The sequence below is a fragment of the Cyrtonyx montezumae genome, unplaced genomic scaffold (genome assembly GCF_038088225.1).
Source record: "Cyrtonyx montezumae isolate F1298 unplaced genomic scaffold, pur_monq_1.0 scaffold_10, whole genome shotgun sequence".
Lineage (NCBI taxonomy): Eukaryota > Metazoa > Chordata > Aves > Galliformes > Odontophoridae > Cyrtonyx > Cyrtonyx montezumae.
Genome location: NW_027071826.1, coordinates 22032644 through 22049842, shown reverse-complemented (window position 1 = coordinate 22049842; position 17199 = coordinate 22032644). Strand labels below are relative to the sequence as shown.

General features: G+C 37.6%; 1 protein-coding gene across 5 annotated transcripts in view; it reads left to right on the top strand.

Annotated features, from left to right (window-relative positions):
* Positions 1-17199, top strand: part of MIPOL1 (mirror-image polydactyly 1) — a 172934-nt gene that overhangs the window by 115109 nt on the left and 40626 nt on the right. For all 5 annotated transcript variants that reach the window (XM_065753227.1, XM_065753195.1, XM_065753212.1 and 2 more), the window contains exon 10: positions 10801-10895. In XM_065753227.1, the coding sequence (XP_065609299.1) occupies positions 10801-10895 (95 nt within the window). The remainder of the gene's footprint in view (positions 1-10800; positions 10896-17199) is intronic.

Genomic DNA, 17199 nt, shown 5'->3' with positions numbered 1-17199 from the left:
GAGTTCAAGACCCAATTGGACGCCTACCTGTGCAACCTGGGCTAGGGAGCTGCTTTGGCAGGGGGTTGGACTTGATGATCTCTGGAGGTCCCTTCCAACCCCTACAATTCTGTGATTACATTAAGGAAAATTGCTGCAGCAATTTTGTGGAAAGCACCGCAGTAAGAATGTGGGAAATGGAAGATTCAAGGAGTTGCTCTGCATATATATGATCAAAATCAGCACCAGGTAGTCAGATTTAGAATATCTGATCCCTTTTACACGCCAAAGATTGCATAGAGAATGTAGCTGTTTTAAAGCCCCTGTTGGAGATCCCCTCATGACAGGAGACATGGCGGTGTTTTGTTCACAGTGACTCAGCAATTCACAGCCATCCCAGTTGTATAGGCATAATAAAGGCTGTAGCTGGCCTCAGGAACAGGCATGCAGCTTTTGCCCAGAAGTGCTAGGCACAAAATTGTTCTGCTAGCTAATCTGATGAGAACTTCAGATATCAAAGGAGTATTAATAGACTTGCCAGTTTCAAAGTCAGTTTAAGAATGTCTGGGTACTTAAAGTCTGGACATGTCTATGTAGGACATATGGTCACTGATTGTTTCTTATTCCTACTTTTCAAGCTAGCATAAACATTTATTCAGTAATGATTTATTCTTTTCTTAAATTGAGCAGTTCTGTCAAATTCAGTGAGTTAATCCTGCTTTGAACATATGAAAATATCAGATAAATTTGAGTGTGTACTCCTAGTAGGTCTTTCATTCTTTTTTTTTTTTTTACCAGAAGGTGAAGACTGTAAGGTGAAGTAGTAAACACTATCTCAAGCTTTTTCTTAACTTTCATTCCAAATCCTGCAAGAACTATGGGCAGATGCAGTCATAAAGAAGTCAGTGGGACAATTCATTTTTATAATCCTGTACAGACTCATGGCCTTTATGGAAGTTTCATAGTTTGATTGTACTAGTCTGATTCTGAATCTGCTGCCTCCTGCAAAGGTACTTTCTGTCAAGAGGTAACAGTCGCTCTGTCTCCTTGCATAGGTTACAATTTGGGATATATTGTCACTTATCATCAGTTATGAGCTTTCAGGCGTAAACTGTCAACTGCTTTTTTGCTCAAGTTACTGCCTTGTGTGTTTTTTTCTGTCACTTTAATGAGGCATGAATGATTTCAATGTACATATTTTCTTACGGAAAAGATTTGTGAAATGTCAGTGTCTCGCTAAGGAACTGTTGTCTCACTGAAATCAAGGGTAGGGAACTCTAAGTGAATGTCTCAACATAGAGACCAAAGGATAACCAAGTCCAAATTGTTCTGAAAGGGCATGGTCAATAGCTGGCCATAGGTCAAATACAAGGACTTTACTGTAAGGTGGAGTCTGCAATAAAGGTTAGGTAGTGAAATAGGATTTATCCAAGGAAGAATGTCTGGAGTTGCAGGTGAGACTTGATAATCAGTCAGGAGTGTCTCATCTGCCTACTGAGAGAATTTATCAGTCAAATTGAAATATAAGGCTTATCAAGCTTGTCTTAAGTTTAAGTCCCTATTAGTTGGCAAGACTATCTGTGTCTACTCTAGTAGTTAGAATAGGATCAGGGCATGGACTTGCTGAATGACACGCGATCATCTATGCTTTTTGTTAGAAGGATCCCTGGCATGCTTTTAACCTGTTATCCCAGACAAAGCCTTTTAAAGATAACCATATACCAGGGTCTTTTCCCATAGACAACATGGTATTGGAAGCCCTACTTTTTGGGGGTTGGCAGAATTTTTGGTGTATGAACACAAACCATGCCAGAAGGTCTCAAGATGGAAAATGGTTCCTGGATAGTTCTTTTTAGTAGTAGAGGGGTGCTGCTATGCTCAGGTCTGGGGCTGTTAGCAGAGCCTGAAAATGTAGCAGACTGAGCCCTGAAAATGCACACCATTTCTGCCTGCAGCTCACCTAAAATGTGTCTTGGTGTAATATGAACTTTTTTCTGTTCTTCTGCCAGCTCAGTTCCGCCCCAAACTGGATAGGACACTTCTGGGGCTGAGGGGAACTTGCTTTTTATTGAATAGGGTCTTTGTTATTGTAAAGCTTCTGAGACAACATTACAACACTACCTTTTGGATCCTGTGCTGACGACTTACTGTTTGTAGCAGATATTGACTTGATATCCTAGTGGCTTGAGTCATTTATGTGGACAACGGGTTTATCATGGGTACTGACATTTGAAGCTTTCCCATAGCAGCCTGCCAGTAGACAACTTGGAGAGCTGCTTGCAAGCAATCCAGCTTACTGCAGTCTACATGGTCATTTCGTCTTTGAATTCCTCTAAGGATAATGCTTGTAAAGATTGCTATGACGTGCAAGTCTTCATGGTGCATGTGAAGCAAGTGAGATCTCTTGGAGTTGAGGGAAACATGCCTGTTATTAAAGCAGATCACAAAGATTTTTTTCTTCTTTGTTTTAATTTTACATTTGATTACTCCCTCTGCCTTTGAAGGAGCATGTGAGCTTTTAGTCCAGATACCTAAGAAACCATAAATGGGATGTAAGAAGGCTTCCTCATTTAACTAGAATATTTTCAATTCTGCAGAAAATATTTTCTACTTTAAACACATCATACCTAGAACAATATGGTTATTTTTTTTAATTTTCCTTTCAAATTCAAGTTTCTCTATATTTCTGATATCTCTCCATTATTTCTTTGAAACTGTATTTTTAGATCAGAAACAAAGTTTGTGATGCCACCATGGCCAAACTTGAATTACAGATCATAAAGAAATGTACCCTTTTCACATGCCCACATCTGTAGACATTATTTAATCTGGGAAGTAAAGAACTTCATTTACCTCTGTAATTTTTAAATTTTTAATTTTTCATGTAGATTAATTCTAAAGCTATAGTTATCTGGCAAATATAACTGTTATGAATGACTATTTGCCTCTGCTTTAAAATGAAGGCTTCTTGTTCATTTCTTTTGATTGTATTTTATCTATGTGCATCGTGGTTTAATAGCAAGACAAGCATTTTTCTATCAGTATATCGAGACCCAACTATTTGGTATTTTAAATTACCTGCATCTTGTGTTCTTATTAAAATATCTCCTGACAAAAAAAACAAAAATATCTGCATCCATTGCATTATATGTATGCAAAGCCTAATGCAGCTATGAATGTATTTCTGGTGCTGTCATTCTTTGAAGTTTTCAGACTTTGCAGTATCCATAGTAGTTATCCATAAGTGTGGAGTAGATATCTATGATGTTATCTCTATGTTTTGTAACTTTGTACTCCAGCAAAACATAAATGAAGCCTTGACTCCATGTAGTCAATTACACTTTGAGGTCAACCTCATGGGCAGAGCTTCCAATTAATCTTCCTCATTGTGAATCATTCTGTACAGTAAAATAGTTCCATGTGTTAGTCTTACAGACTCATCATGTGCACTGGATTGTCCTCTGAACAGCTAATTCTTCCTGCAATTTCAATGTGCTATATATTGCTCAGAAAAAAATAGAATATATTACAAAATGATACTGTTCATGCTGAGGAAATCTTGCATAAATGTAATACCTAAGTTTAGGTAAGCAAATTCTCATTGAAGACTATCACTGACATTTCATATAGACTTTTTCTTGCATAATGTGATAACAGTCTGAATCTGTCTAATATGTGCTACTGTGGACACATCTCTAGGTGAAAGAGTCAAAGAGCTTGTCAAATTCTTCTGCAGTAGTGTGATGTGAGTGTGCAGTACAAGAATGAGATATCGAGTTTTCAGTTGTAAAGATTCAAATGCTTTTTCTTCAGAATACGTGGTAGATATAAAGTTTGTTCTCCCTGTAATTTAATGAACCAGGTATGTGCCTAGTCTAGTAAAAAATGATATTGGATCCTTTAATTTTTTTTGACAGAACAGTAAAAAGCTCTTTGGTTTTATATATATATATATATATATATATATATTTCTAATTGCACAATCTGCATAATATTTGTTATAGCTTGTCCCTATCATTCAAAACTGCAAAAGAACCTCCCAGAATTGGAGCCATGCAAGTAATATTCCAGGAATATGATCATGTATGGGAATTTTTGTCGTGATGAAGACAGACTCTGATATTTACTTTGACCAATGCTATTAGATGGTAGAGTAATATCTTCTTATAGTTAAATGTTTCATCCTGATGCAGATTCATAAAGGTCATGTTTGCTGCGAGATCTCATTCCCTTGTGCCCAAAGGGAGTGTCCACGTGGATGTAAGTGTGGCAGGGTGCTCAGGAAACTGTAGCTCGAAGGTTATCATGGTTTCACCACCATTGACTTCACTCAAAAAGTCATGTAAACAAACAGGCCTCAGTTGGTTCTCTAGGGTGGTTTTCTAGCTGTACCAATCCTCCAGAACAACACAGATCTATCAAAGAACAGTATTACAGCTCCTTGATTTAGTCCAAGTTAAGGTAATAAAAATTATTTCCATTAGACAGTGATGTGTTGAAAAACTAAACTTTCTTGAATTTCTGAAGATTTCAATAGCACTCCAAGTTTTTTCATCTAAAGCTTATCTCCCAGATGTGTTATTTCATGAAAATTTGCATCTACGTTTCCAAATAAAGTTTTAATTTTGTTTTAAATTTGGATTTATTGCTTAGTTGCATATTACCTGGCATGTCAATAATTTAAAACATCTATCATTGTTCACTTCCAATTTTCACTTTTTGGATGATTTTAAAAATCATCCAACCCAGCTGCTTCTTGAGCGCACATTGCAATATTTTATCAAATGTTCTAGGTCAGACTGTCCCCTGTTTGTATTGTAATGAAACAGTTTGACACGTTAACACTGTGAGTTAAAAAGCAAGGTGATCACTTAGCTGTTAGTAGGAAGCCAGGCTTTTTCAGTTCTCTCCTGTTAGCTAGGAGTCTTGTTCTTGACCCTGAAAACCTCTGATTCCCTAATTAATAAGACAAGTACTCATATTCTTTTCCAGATCAAAGTATCACTTGCTTCTGTTGGGGAACAATTTGATGTGTTGACACTTGGAAATAGAAAACAAGATGAGATGTTGTAATCTGTTCTAAGTAGCAGTTGCTAATGTAAAAATAACAGAATGGTTAGAAGTTGGTTATCATCATGTGTCACAACATGACCTGCTCTGTCATGCAGTACATGCTGCTGTTATTGATGTGAGATGTAAATTGTGAAAGTGTAAATTTAGTCTTAATATTTTTAATTTCTTTTAAAAAAATCCCATTTTTTTTCTTCATTACTCATTCTAATTCAAAGTTAAAGAAATCTTTGCTGCCTGTTACTATCTCTTGCTGTCCTGAGATTGCAACTGACCTTTTACTGTTTCTCTAGCCAACAAATATCACCAGAAATAAAATTCTGTCCCCAGGAGAAATTGAGGCAATTCTCAGTTGAGCACTTGTGGCTAGATTCCATCTCAGATCCCAGGTAGCATAAGACCAAAGAAGGAGAATGATACTTTACTGCCATCTTTCCTCATTACACAGCTCTAACAAATGTAAATGACTGAGCCCATAAATTGTAGAAATGACTGTTGAGACTTTATTATCTAGCCTTCCTCTACTCCATTGGAGTCTCCCAGATCAGTGGAAGGAAGGGATTTCTTAGCAGCCATTACTAATTTAAGTAATACCTACCCATTAATAACTCTGTCAGCCAAACTAAGGGAAAATCTTTGGAGGAAAGGCTATCAGTTCTAATTAGGGTGAATTTTGATCTTGATGAGAGTAAACTGAACTTCTACTTTAACCAATGAAGTTGTATCTTAGAAAACAGAAGATACAAGGATTAATTAAGATTTCCTGAGGTTAAACTAAATTGGCCCATGAAAAGGGAGTTAAACAATAGTGTAATGACTGAAATGAGAACAAGGAAAGAGGAAGTGTGCTACCATTCTGAGAATGGCATAGAGATCAAGGATAATCTGTATTAGGTCTGAAAGTGTGTAATCTTTGTTTTTCTACCAGCACTGAGAAATGATAATGTCAGCTATGAGGAAAAGGGTTAAGAGAACTGAAGATATGGAAATGGAGTATATCACAGCTGTTGAGTAAGTTACTGTGCTGTGTATATCGCAGCTGTTGTGTAAGTTACTCAGATAATGGTGGCCTCTATCCCAAAATTCCAAATGAACTGGCAACTGAAATTGGAGAAATGTTAGTAAAGCTCTTTAATAAATCCTATGAGGTTTTGTGTGGTATGATTTGACAATTAGTGGAGGCAGTTACCTACATTTAGGAAAAAACAAAAAAGAAAAAAAAGTAATCCTGACAGTTATAGACCAGTTAGTATTTATTTTAAGTCTTCAGACTAAATTTGGAAGGAAAATATTTAAAGCATGGATCTATCAACAGTAGATTGAAGAACATCATTCACTCAAGTAAATTCTTGCAGGAATTCTTAGATACAATGCCAGTTATTTAGACAAGGAAACTTGTTATATAGAAGCTGACACAAAAGTAGAGTTTCTGATTATACCACATGGAAAATTATTATTTTCCATGCATAAGTATGCTTTATTTTACAAGCAGGCACAAGCTTAATACAGGAAATCCTGATTGCTATTAACTGGGTTCATCTAGCATCTCTTGTTTGGAAGGATGGACAAGCTCTATCTGCAAAATATCATGCACCCATGAAGGAGATTACTCAAAGGCAGTAAGGAACTAGTTAGCAGGAAGGCAACAGCAAACAGCTTTGAAATGTGTAGTGTTAAGATCCAAGGATTTCTACACTGAATTTTCTACCTAGTTTCTCACCAGTTTGTGCTGAACCTATTTTCTCTAATGTTTTCATTAGGAACACTTGGAATGAAGAACAGAAGTGTACTAATGAATGGGCTGGATGCTGCAGAGCTAGGATGTATTATTAACATAAAGTAAGCTCAGGCTATCTTGCAGAATGGTTTGAATGGCCTCAAGTACTGAGGAAAAAGAAAGTAACAGCAGATGACATTCAGTGGTTCCAAGAATTTTTACTATTAGTTGATTAATACCACTGGATAGGGGGACAAATAATATGGGATCGTGGCTGTGAGCAAAAGGAATTCAAGAACATGTCAGGGGAGGTGTTTCCACTGGAGTTAAGCAGCACTGTTAGCAGAGCATAGATAAGAGATGGGTTTGGAAAGACCAGGGGACTGGAGAGTCTACTGTCTGAGATATAACAGAAGTTATGTTTAGCCCACATAATGAAGGAAATGTACAGTTTGTCTGCAAATAAATAGAAGTGGAAATATAAATGCTGTCTATAAATGCTTGAGGAAAAGATAAAAATCATCAATAAGACAATAATATTATTAGGATATTATATTAGGATATTATAATATTATTAGGATATTATAATATTATTTGCTATTCAGGTTCATTAAACTTCTTTTCCTTCTGTTGGCTGCAGAAAAACATTGTAAAAGTCATCCTTCATCCATAGGGAGTCTGACAACATACACATTCTCCGTTTTTTTAATTAATAATTTTCCATGTGGCACCACATCAGAACCTTTACGTCTGTGTCAGCTTACACATAACAAGTTTCAATTTACATTAAGAGTTGAGGGTGCTTGTGTCTGCCCTAGGGGAGTTAGGAAAGGATAAAAACTCTCTTTTCCTTTGCTTTAGTTTGCACATAGGATTGTCCTTTAAATATTTTCAATTAAGGCAAATGCAGTGAGATCTATAATGGCATTTTGTTATTCGAGATATGGCTATTTTATGTTTGATAGGTAGCAATTAACTTTTAGATCTAATTTAATTTGAAAAGACAGGTTTTCTACCAGTAACTATTAGAATGCAAGATGGGAGAAATGAAGAAACAAGATCTTTATTTTTCTTTTGCCAGAAGTTGGGCTAGGAGGCAGAGAAAATGAAAGGAACTATCCACATTAAGCCATATGTGAAAGCTTTAGAATTTGTGGTTGAACCAAATTTCTGAGGAAGACACCACATCCATATACTGTTTCTGAGTTAAACAGAAACTTCTCTAAGAGAGTCCCATATGCCAAGGTAGTGACCAGCTTTACACTAAGTGGGTCTTTTTAGGGAAAACTTCCACCAGAAGAGTCTAATTCCTTTTGCTTTTATTGCTCCTTCTTTCCCCTACTTTCAAAATAATAATAGTCAAAACTGATACATTTCTGTGAGAAGTTCTGATTTTCACATTGTGACATTTTCCAAAGAAATAATATTTTATTTAAAAGTTACCAACAAGTTATTGTTATTACTAGAGGTGAGGTCATGTAGGACTTCTGCCATGTGCACCGTGGATGGATTTCAACGTATATTATAGAAGTGTTCAGATATTTTATAATTGTGCAAATGCCATTGTTTTAGTTAGCAATTTAACATTGTTGTGTGTTGTTTTGCTTTCCTTCTCCTAGTGAGGATACTTGAGTCATCTGTGTCCACTCTTCAGTCTGTGAATGGTGGGACATTTTGTTGCATGGTGGCATACTGTGCCCAAAAACTCCTGTGCTGGAATTTTCATTGGTCTCATATAGCTCCCTAGTATCAACTCACTTTGTGCTAGTCAGGTTAGAAAATGCCTTATTTTCTTCCCTTGAGATTTTTTTTTCTGTTTTTGGTATTGCTTTAAAAAAAATAATCCAGAGCACTCTATTCTGCTGTTACTTTTGCTAGTGTAAGTCAGATACAAACCCAGTCAATTAGTACAGCATTGTCTGCTGAAAATGGACATAAAAAAGAGTCTCCAGACCCCAGTGCCTTCTGACTTTTGTCCTGAAAAGTGAGTGGAACATGAGGTGTATTTTTATGATAGTTCTCCAAAGAGACTGGCCGTTAATCTCCCTGTGAGTAGGTGTGTCAGCTGCAAACATTTCCTTCCAGTCTCCCATTTCAATCACACTTCACAGTACACTGAAAGTTGGCAAGGATGTTAATTATTGGCCTCTAGAACAAACCACCTACTTTGATTCAAGCATGTTTTCCAATTTTTAAGAATGTTGTTTCACCTACAGTACAGTATAATTATAGAAAATAGCTTGGTTTGGCTGACATTCCTGTGTTCTGTGCGTTCTGCTTGCAAGGCAGTGAGCAACACCAGGCAAGCAGCTCACCTGCAGAGGATTTTAACCTCTTGCTGACAGAGTTAGGGCTTGCTGGCATCCAGTACATTGTTTTTGATATCAGAAGCTCTATGCCACTGTCACTTGGAGGTTAAACATTAACACTTTTTGCCTTTCAAGCTGCAGGAATGCTCTATATAGTAAGAAAGTTTGTTTTTATTCTCCGGTGAGCACTCTGTTAAAATTTTATGAATGTCTGTTACAGGAGCAGCTGCAGCAGTGGGTCCTGCACCCCAGACACAAAGCCCTGGGCACAGTGTGACCCTCTGAGCAGCACAGTGCCGACTGGCTGTTTGGATGCATTTGTGTAGGACAGTGCTCAATAAAATTTGCCAGGAGTCAGCCATATCTCCAGGACACGATTAATCAGCCAGCAGGATAAATTGTCCATAGATGACTGAGAGTTGACAGTAAACAGTAAAACACCTGCCTTGAAGACTTATAGTCTTAATGGACAAGCAGGAAACAGAAGCAAGCATGAGCCCTGTTTCAAGGGAGAGACTGTGAGGCACAGATTGAGTTGTTGATGATTATTCAGTGAGTCTGGCAGAGCTCAGAGCTGAACTCTCTGCCTTTCCCTTCATGTGTTCGTAACTCATGTAACAAGTCTTTAATTTACCAAGAAACCGTTCCGCAATGCTGTCCTGAGAAGTTGGCAGAATTCACCACAGCATTTCTCTCACACGTACCTCTTGGTTCAAGGCTCTACAATTTGTACAACTAATAACTTACACCATGAATTAGAAACGTTGGAAACCAGCCCAATGCTCAGGCTCATGTGTCAAGGAATTGCTGTGCAAGCCCAGTCTTATTTGTTGTTACAACAATTAATCATCCACTGATTATAAGATAATTTATATGGTATCTGGGCCCTCAAGGGAGTTCTGCTGTGCTATTGAAATTGGACATTTTAAAATTAATGGTGATTAAGCTGTAGAGTCTTATTAAATATGCATGAGTGCTATTTCTCCTTCCTCCTTGCTACCCCCTAGCGCCCTGCTGGGGCTGGCTGCCTTCCTCACCTACCAGCCACATGCTGCAGTCTCATCTATGACTGTGAGTCACAGGCTGCTCAGCTCCATGCCAACAAACAAAGCCAGGGGAACATCCGGGGTGATGCACAGGTGGGAAATGGCAGTGGCTGCTCAGGGAGACTCTTTCCCTGCCATAAACCAGGTTCTGAATGGGAATGCAACTAGCTCCTGGAGCAATCCAGCACTGCTCGTGTCAGTAGACTTCACTGGTGACGTCGGTTGCCACCTAAGACAGGAGCTGCATCATGGCCATATGCTGACCAAGAGGCACACATTGGTAGCTGAAGGTTGAGTGCTTTGCTTTGCTTACCACAGACTATGTTGGTTAGAGAATTTTGAAGTAGAAATGTTATATAAGAATGAAATAAGTTTCTAGAGAAACACTTGGTTCAACTGAGTATGGCTAACCTTACCTATTCAAACAGTTTACTGTGTATGCAAGGGAAACCCTTCAAAACATCATCCCACTGGGAGAAAGAATTAGAAACAATTATAGTGCTACAAGAAATAAGTAAATTTTTCCCAAAAATTGCACAGGCAGTGTTAGGAGTAGTATAACTAAGTACATGTATTACAATAAAATGCGGCTGAAATGAACACATAAAAGATTACAATGTTTTCCAAGAAATATGGACATTCTGAATAAATTGTTTACCCTTTGTTTACCATTCTTCAGGTAGAACTGATAGCCCTGCAACAAGAAAAAGAAGCCACTCGTCAGCAGATTAAAAAGTTAGAAGAAGAAATCCAGAGATTGCATGTACATTACAGGTAAAATAATTAATCCTAAAATAAATCAGTGACTCATAGGGGAAATTTTCTGTATGGTATCTGACTCTATGTAAGGAAGTAGCTTTATCAAATAGGTATTTGTTGGAAATGTGAATACATCAATGAATCAAAGCAGCATTTCTGCTTTGCTGCTCACCAACCGCCTCTTTGAAATAGAAGTCCAACCCCTGTAGCCTATATATTGTATTAATTTCTTCTAAGAGAAGGGGAAGGTTGCTGGCAATTAATTCTCATAAGAATGAAAAAGCTGTCTAATAATGATTCATTTGCGTAAAAATACAAGGGTAAAAGAACCAGTAGCCAGAAATGCTTATTTCTTCCGTGTTTGCATATACATGCATAACCTTATCAACATAGATTTTAAAACAATCAGTCATTTTTAAAGCCTGGTGTCTTTGCTAATTCCCAACATAATGTATATGTTTTAATTCCTTATCCTCTGTAGCAGTACATAGAATAAGAGAAATGGCCGTTCTCTCATTAATTTAGGTGGGCTGTGCTGAACATTTGCATGGATGGTAATCCCTAAGGAACAGCTCTGTGTGGTCCAGTAAAGGAGTTAGTTTGTTTTATGGAGTGATGTTGGGTTACAGCTCTCATTTCATTCTGACCTCCTATATGAGAGAGAGTACAGAGCTGCCAGCAGGTTAGAGGCAGGAGAATTGGCATCAACACAGCAGAAAATTGTGAATCTGAAGGCTGAATGTCTGTGATGAGGGATGTGGGCTGCAGAGGCAAATAATAAATGTAGTGTGAATATTACGTTCATTGGAAATAAAGGGAGCTAGTTAGTAATGACTAAAAAAAAATGAAGTTGCAGGACTGTGTGTGATTTCAGTGTTTTCAGCATTTACAAGTGAAAAATACTCGGGTTTCTAGAGGTTTTTAGAGTTTCCCCTTCTCATTATGTTTATTAAAACTTTGGAGGGATGTTTCAAAAACAACTTCTGTTCCTAAATCTCACAGGCATTTATTTAAAACCTGTTAATACTGAATAGAAACCCCAAGCAATTTGTGATTATTGCTTTTAATGAATTTGGTCAGCATTTAGTGTGTGCACAAGTTATGGTATGATTTACCATGCTAGAAAGAATTTATTATAGTGCCCTTATTACACACTTAAATGGGATTTGTAGAATAATTTTAAAAGAGAAATGCAGTTTTTATATTGATATTTCAGAAATAAAGACTTTGCTTGTGTTGATCTGCACATTGTAGGGGATTTTTCATTGACTTTTGAGTTAGACTGTTGAGATAGTCTCAGGCTTGCTTTAGTGTACAATATTTAACAAGTTCAGTAGATAGCAGTTGCAGTTTACTCTTGTGAATAACTTAAATCTCAGAAAATAATAATGACTTGCAGGAATTGCTGGTAGAATGTAGCATATTAATAAATTTTGGGTCTTACACTGTACAGGCAAAATTTCATTGTAGACTTGATTATGATATTTTATAAGATTACTTATAAGTTGAGACAGTAGTCACCTGAAAATATCCTTTGGGGCTAGAATGTTTTTTCATTACTTAGTTATTCAAGTTACCTGATAATTCACAACATCAAAAATGATTTTCTCTTTTGTCATTGTTCTTATAGAGTCACTGAGTAGCTCTCATACCAGATAAGACAGTTTAAAAAAAGAGTATATGATATATGTGTGAAAAAACATACCAGCCTAATATGGGATTGGTCACAAAAACCATAAATAGCAAAGCAGTGTTTTTTCTCAGCCTGTCTCAAATGAGTGAAAACTTACTCTCTTTTTCAAGTATTGGTGATTTCCAATAATGGACCTGAAAATGTTTAGAGTAACCTGGTCTGATGAAGTAGAAAATGACTGCTAGCTGGAAGAGAAGTTTTGAGGAAGGCGGGAGCAAGATTTGCAAGATCCAAACCAAAATTAAAATGAAAATGAACTTTGGGGAATAACTCATGAAACATTGATTTCCATATGAATTTTGACTTTTTTAAGAGACAGCAGATCCCAGAACAGTTACAATCTTCTTTAAAGGGAAAGAGAAATAAAACTTAGGGAAAAGAAAAGGTGGAGGAATATATTTCAGATAGAGGAGGGAGAGGAAGTTGACTCAGAATAAAGTTGGGCAAGTTCACCACTTCTGTCTACTCTTTCTGTATTGTTTCTGACATGTCTCAAAAGCAATGCTGAATTTTCTGGAAAGTAATCTGAAAATATTTGTCAGAAATAAAAATTTGTTTAACAGTTAGGAACATTACAGAGTTTCTAGTTTACTGCGGTAATTGTTTCAACACACTGCTCTTTAAGATAGGGATTAAAGCAAATCATAGATCATAAGAGACTAAGAGCACTCTCAAAGCCATATACTTGCCAAGCCTGATGTTCACAGGGGAGAAGGGAGAGTAAGAGCTTTGGAAAAAATATTTATCCAGAGGTTCTTCCAATTTGCTGTTGAAATATGTGAGATGCAGTAATAGCTACAGGATGAAAGTTACAATAGGAAGAAACATATTTATTGCAGCAGGCTTCCTACTGAACAGACATTTGAAGAAACTTGCAATGTTAAAATCATAATTTCTCATGTGAAGAATTGTAGATTTAAGGGCAGATACACGTCATCATCTCAGAAGTTGCATTTTGAAGGGTAATTAGAATTGATAAGGTACAGCCACCATGCAAGAAAACCATGTCAGGTTTTACAATTCTATTTTCAGTAATGAGATAGAAGTCTAACTTCAGTGAGATCTCTTGTAGTAGTGAGTAGTATGATCTGAAATAAAAATTGTTAGGATCTGGCATTCAGTCAGTATGGGCAGCGTCTCTTGCTACTTAACCAGTTGTATCACTTTTAAATGTTATAAACTGTTGAAGAGTTTTAATAAGATTACAATCCAAAAGTTGGTGGTGCTTCTGCTGCTTCAGTTAACCTGGAATTCATGGTTTCAGAAGCCCAGGAAAATATTCAAAAATAAATAAATAAAAACAATTGATTTTGCAGAGGTATGTATATTTTTCCCACGAAGACTGTTGTAAAAAAATGATGTGAGGGTTGATCTTTTTGAAGATGGAAATTGATACAGAAAAGAATTGAGAGGCTTTTTATGGTTTCCTGAAATATAAGCACAAACTCAATTTTCATTTTAATTACAGAAGTAAATCAACATGTAACAGGAGAAATAGATGAAGAAGGATCCTTTGCAAGGCAATATCTGCGTTTCTGTGAGGGGAAAAAAAACTGTATTCTATTCTAGTTCTGAATGCAATGATGCGTGTTTAATTTACTCCCATTCTATAGATTCCTGGCCAGTGTTATGTATTATAATACTTAAATACCATTTTACCACTGCTCCATGAGTTCTGTAAATGGATACTTAGTGACATAATAATTACTGTTATTCTGTCTTCTTGGTCTGGTAATAAGAACTGCTATAACCTATAAAATATTCTATGTAATACCAATAATCATCTTTTTGTGTTCAGCTTCAGAGGCACTGTAGTGGCAAGTCAGAGTACAACTGCCTAAATATTTAGTCTCTCCAAATGACCTCTGCTCAAATATTTCAGCTTCTTTGTTTTGCCACCTCTTGTCTTTTTCAGAGATTTCTCCAGCTTGAATTTATCTCATGTTTACAGGATTTGTAGCAGGAGGTGGGGCTGCTCTTATTCTCGGCTTCCCAGTCCAAATGAACTGTAATCCGTTCACACTGCGATGAGTGAGGCTGCAGCCATTAGCACTGAGCAGTGGTCTCAGTTCTTCCTCTTCAGCTGAAGCAGGATATCTTGAGCCACCGTAGCTGACCTCAAAGAACTGCTCTTTTCATTGCTGGTTTTCATCTCACTTTTTCTGTTACATTCATTGACTTATTTTCCTGCTCTTTTCAACCTGTCTATTCACTGCTATTCTGGCAACTGCAGTACCAATGTTGGTTGATTTAGGCATATCATAATGTGGCTAACTATAATCATTAAGAAGAGTGTTGTTTTTGCAGAGCAATTTTGGGGAGATCAGAGGAGAAGATGACAATAGTTTTCGGTGTTCTGTATCCTTGCAGCAATAACTTCCATTTATCCAAAAGTTTCAGACATCTGTCTTCAAACATAAATCTTGAGCTAAGCAAATTTCCCACTTATGAGAGGATGAGAGATTATATTTTATACCACAGATGAGATGCTTGTGTGCATTGTACAGTGAAAAACAGCATGGTATGTCTTCTCTGATAAGGAACCTAACCCTTTGCAATGTGATATGGCTCAACATACGGAAAACAATGTCTCTGTAAGGGAACACTAAGCTTTTGTTTGTCTTTTGTTACTATATAAAAAAAACAAACTCATGTACTACCCACACTATATTTCTTAGTTTATTCTTTACATCTTCCCACTGATTTCTGTGGGAGATTTGGACACACACTGAATGAAGTGCATCTTTCCCATTCATTGAATTTGAGAGCTGAAATCGGTTGAGAATGTTGGTGGGTTTTTTTATTATTTATTTTATTTCTTTTATCGGATTGGTTAAAATCCTGCCTTCTCTGAGCAACCTGTGAGCCTTTCAGTGAATTTTAGTAATTTGTGGGGGCCAGAGGAGCCAACACCCTGGTATACATGAGATGGAATTTAGTCTGTGTGAATTGTGAGTTCAAGTTTCTCCTGTATTGTCGTACTGCTTTCCAGCAGAGTGCTGCAGCCCCCAGAGTATTGCTGTTTGGGACTGGTGTGTTCTTTCTAACTCTACAAGCAAATTCCCACTGATAGATGGCATTTTCATTTTCTGTGTCTCCTTATTGCCTGTGCTGTCATAGTTCTTGTTAGTGGTAGAGGAAATAAAATTCCCAGGTTTGGAGGGCTGTTTCACAAACTGAATCAGATAGCCGAAGCGGGGAAAGTGGATCAGTTAGCTGCTCTGCTTTGGCCAAGCAGTTGCATAAAGTGTTACCAAGGCTACTGAGATGGCTGTAACTCACAGTGTCTGGGTGCAGGTGAGCAGATGACAGCGTCCTGCCTTGTTATCCATACGTATTTCACATTTTATTGGGTTAACTGTCCTCTTCCCCTCCCTCCATTCTCAGACTTCATGTTCTCTAGCCTGCAATTGGTTATTCTTTTCTTCTGTAGTTGCTTTATTTTCTAGCCATGATTGCCAGAGAGGCTCTTTATTAATCAGTAGATAGAAAGTTCCTTGGGAGTGTGGCAGACCAGATCATTGTGCATATTCCAGTTAACACTTGACCATTTGCCCAGAAGAGGAATGGTGAAGAGAGACTACAGTAAGGATCATAAGCTTGGTGTTTACAGAACCTATGTGGCAGGCAATGAAAAAGCAGAGCAGTGTCAGAGCCTGTTTGGAAAGATGGTGTCATTCTTTTTTTGCTTCCCAGTGGAATATTTTAGCCATCAGCATGCTCTCTCATTCATTCAGACACACATACACACTCACAGAAAAGTTTTGAAAGTTTCTCCTTTTGCCCCAACACGATTTTGAAGATTTTCCCAACATATTGGGAAAAAAAAGTTGGAGCATGGAAAAATAATTTCCTTCCCAGCTTTCATGCTTTATAAAAATGGAGAGGGAGAGGAAGCATTGCACTACCCCCAGATCCCTGCTGCTGGTGGAACAAGCTAGCCCATGCCATCCCTGCGGCCAGCCCTGGGGTGAACGTCAAACATTCACATTGCCTTGTGCTGCTGTTGACTCAGGAGTGGATTGGTCTGACCTACATTTAATGAAAACTTTGTGCCTAATGTTTCCACTGGCTGGCTCTTGGCCTTCAGAGGTGCTTTGCCAATAGGAAACACTAAGCAGCAAATCTGAGGAGGAATGTGGGCAGCATGAGTATGGACTGAAGTGCTTCACATGCTCTCTGATGCGGTTTTAACTCATACCATGCCCTGAGCTGAGTCTGCTACTGCTTCTGTCAGTGGGTGTGTTATACTGGCAAACTTTCTCCAGTTTTTTAAGTTTGTTGCGGGCTGATCAGTCCCATGTTGTGCCAAAAACATTAAAGCTAAAAGCACTGCACTGCGGATTATGGTGTATTTCATCAGACTTGCACAGACTTCTTCCTATCGCCTTCTGTGGGGTAACATGAACTGTAAGAACAATTACCTTGTCAGTTTTGCTATGATAGACTTCTTTAGATGACTTTCTGCTCCTCTCTAAGAGAACAGATTTGCTTGACAGAAAGGAATTCCTTGCCAGTGGGTGCTGCCATGGTCCTGTGACTCTGTATGCACCGCGTGGCTGACTTTCTCTTAACAGCTCTCCTTGGTTCACTCTCATTCTCTTCCCCTTCTGTTTCACCTGGGTT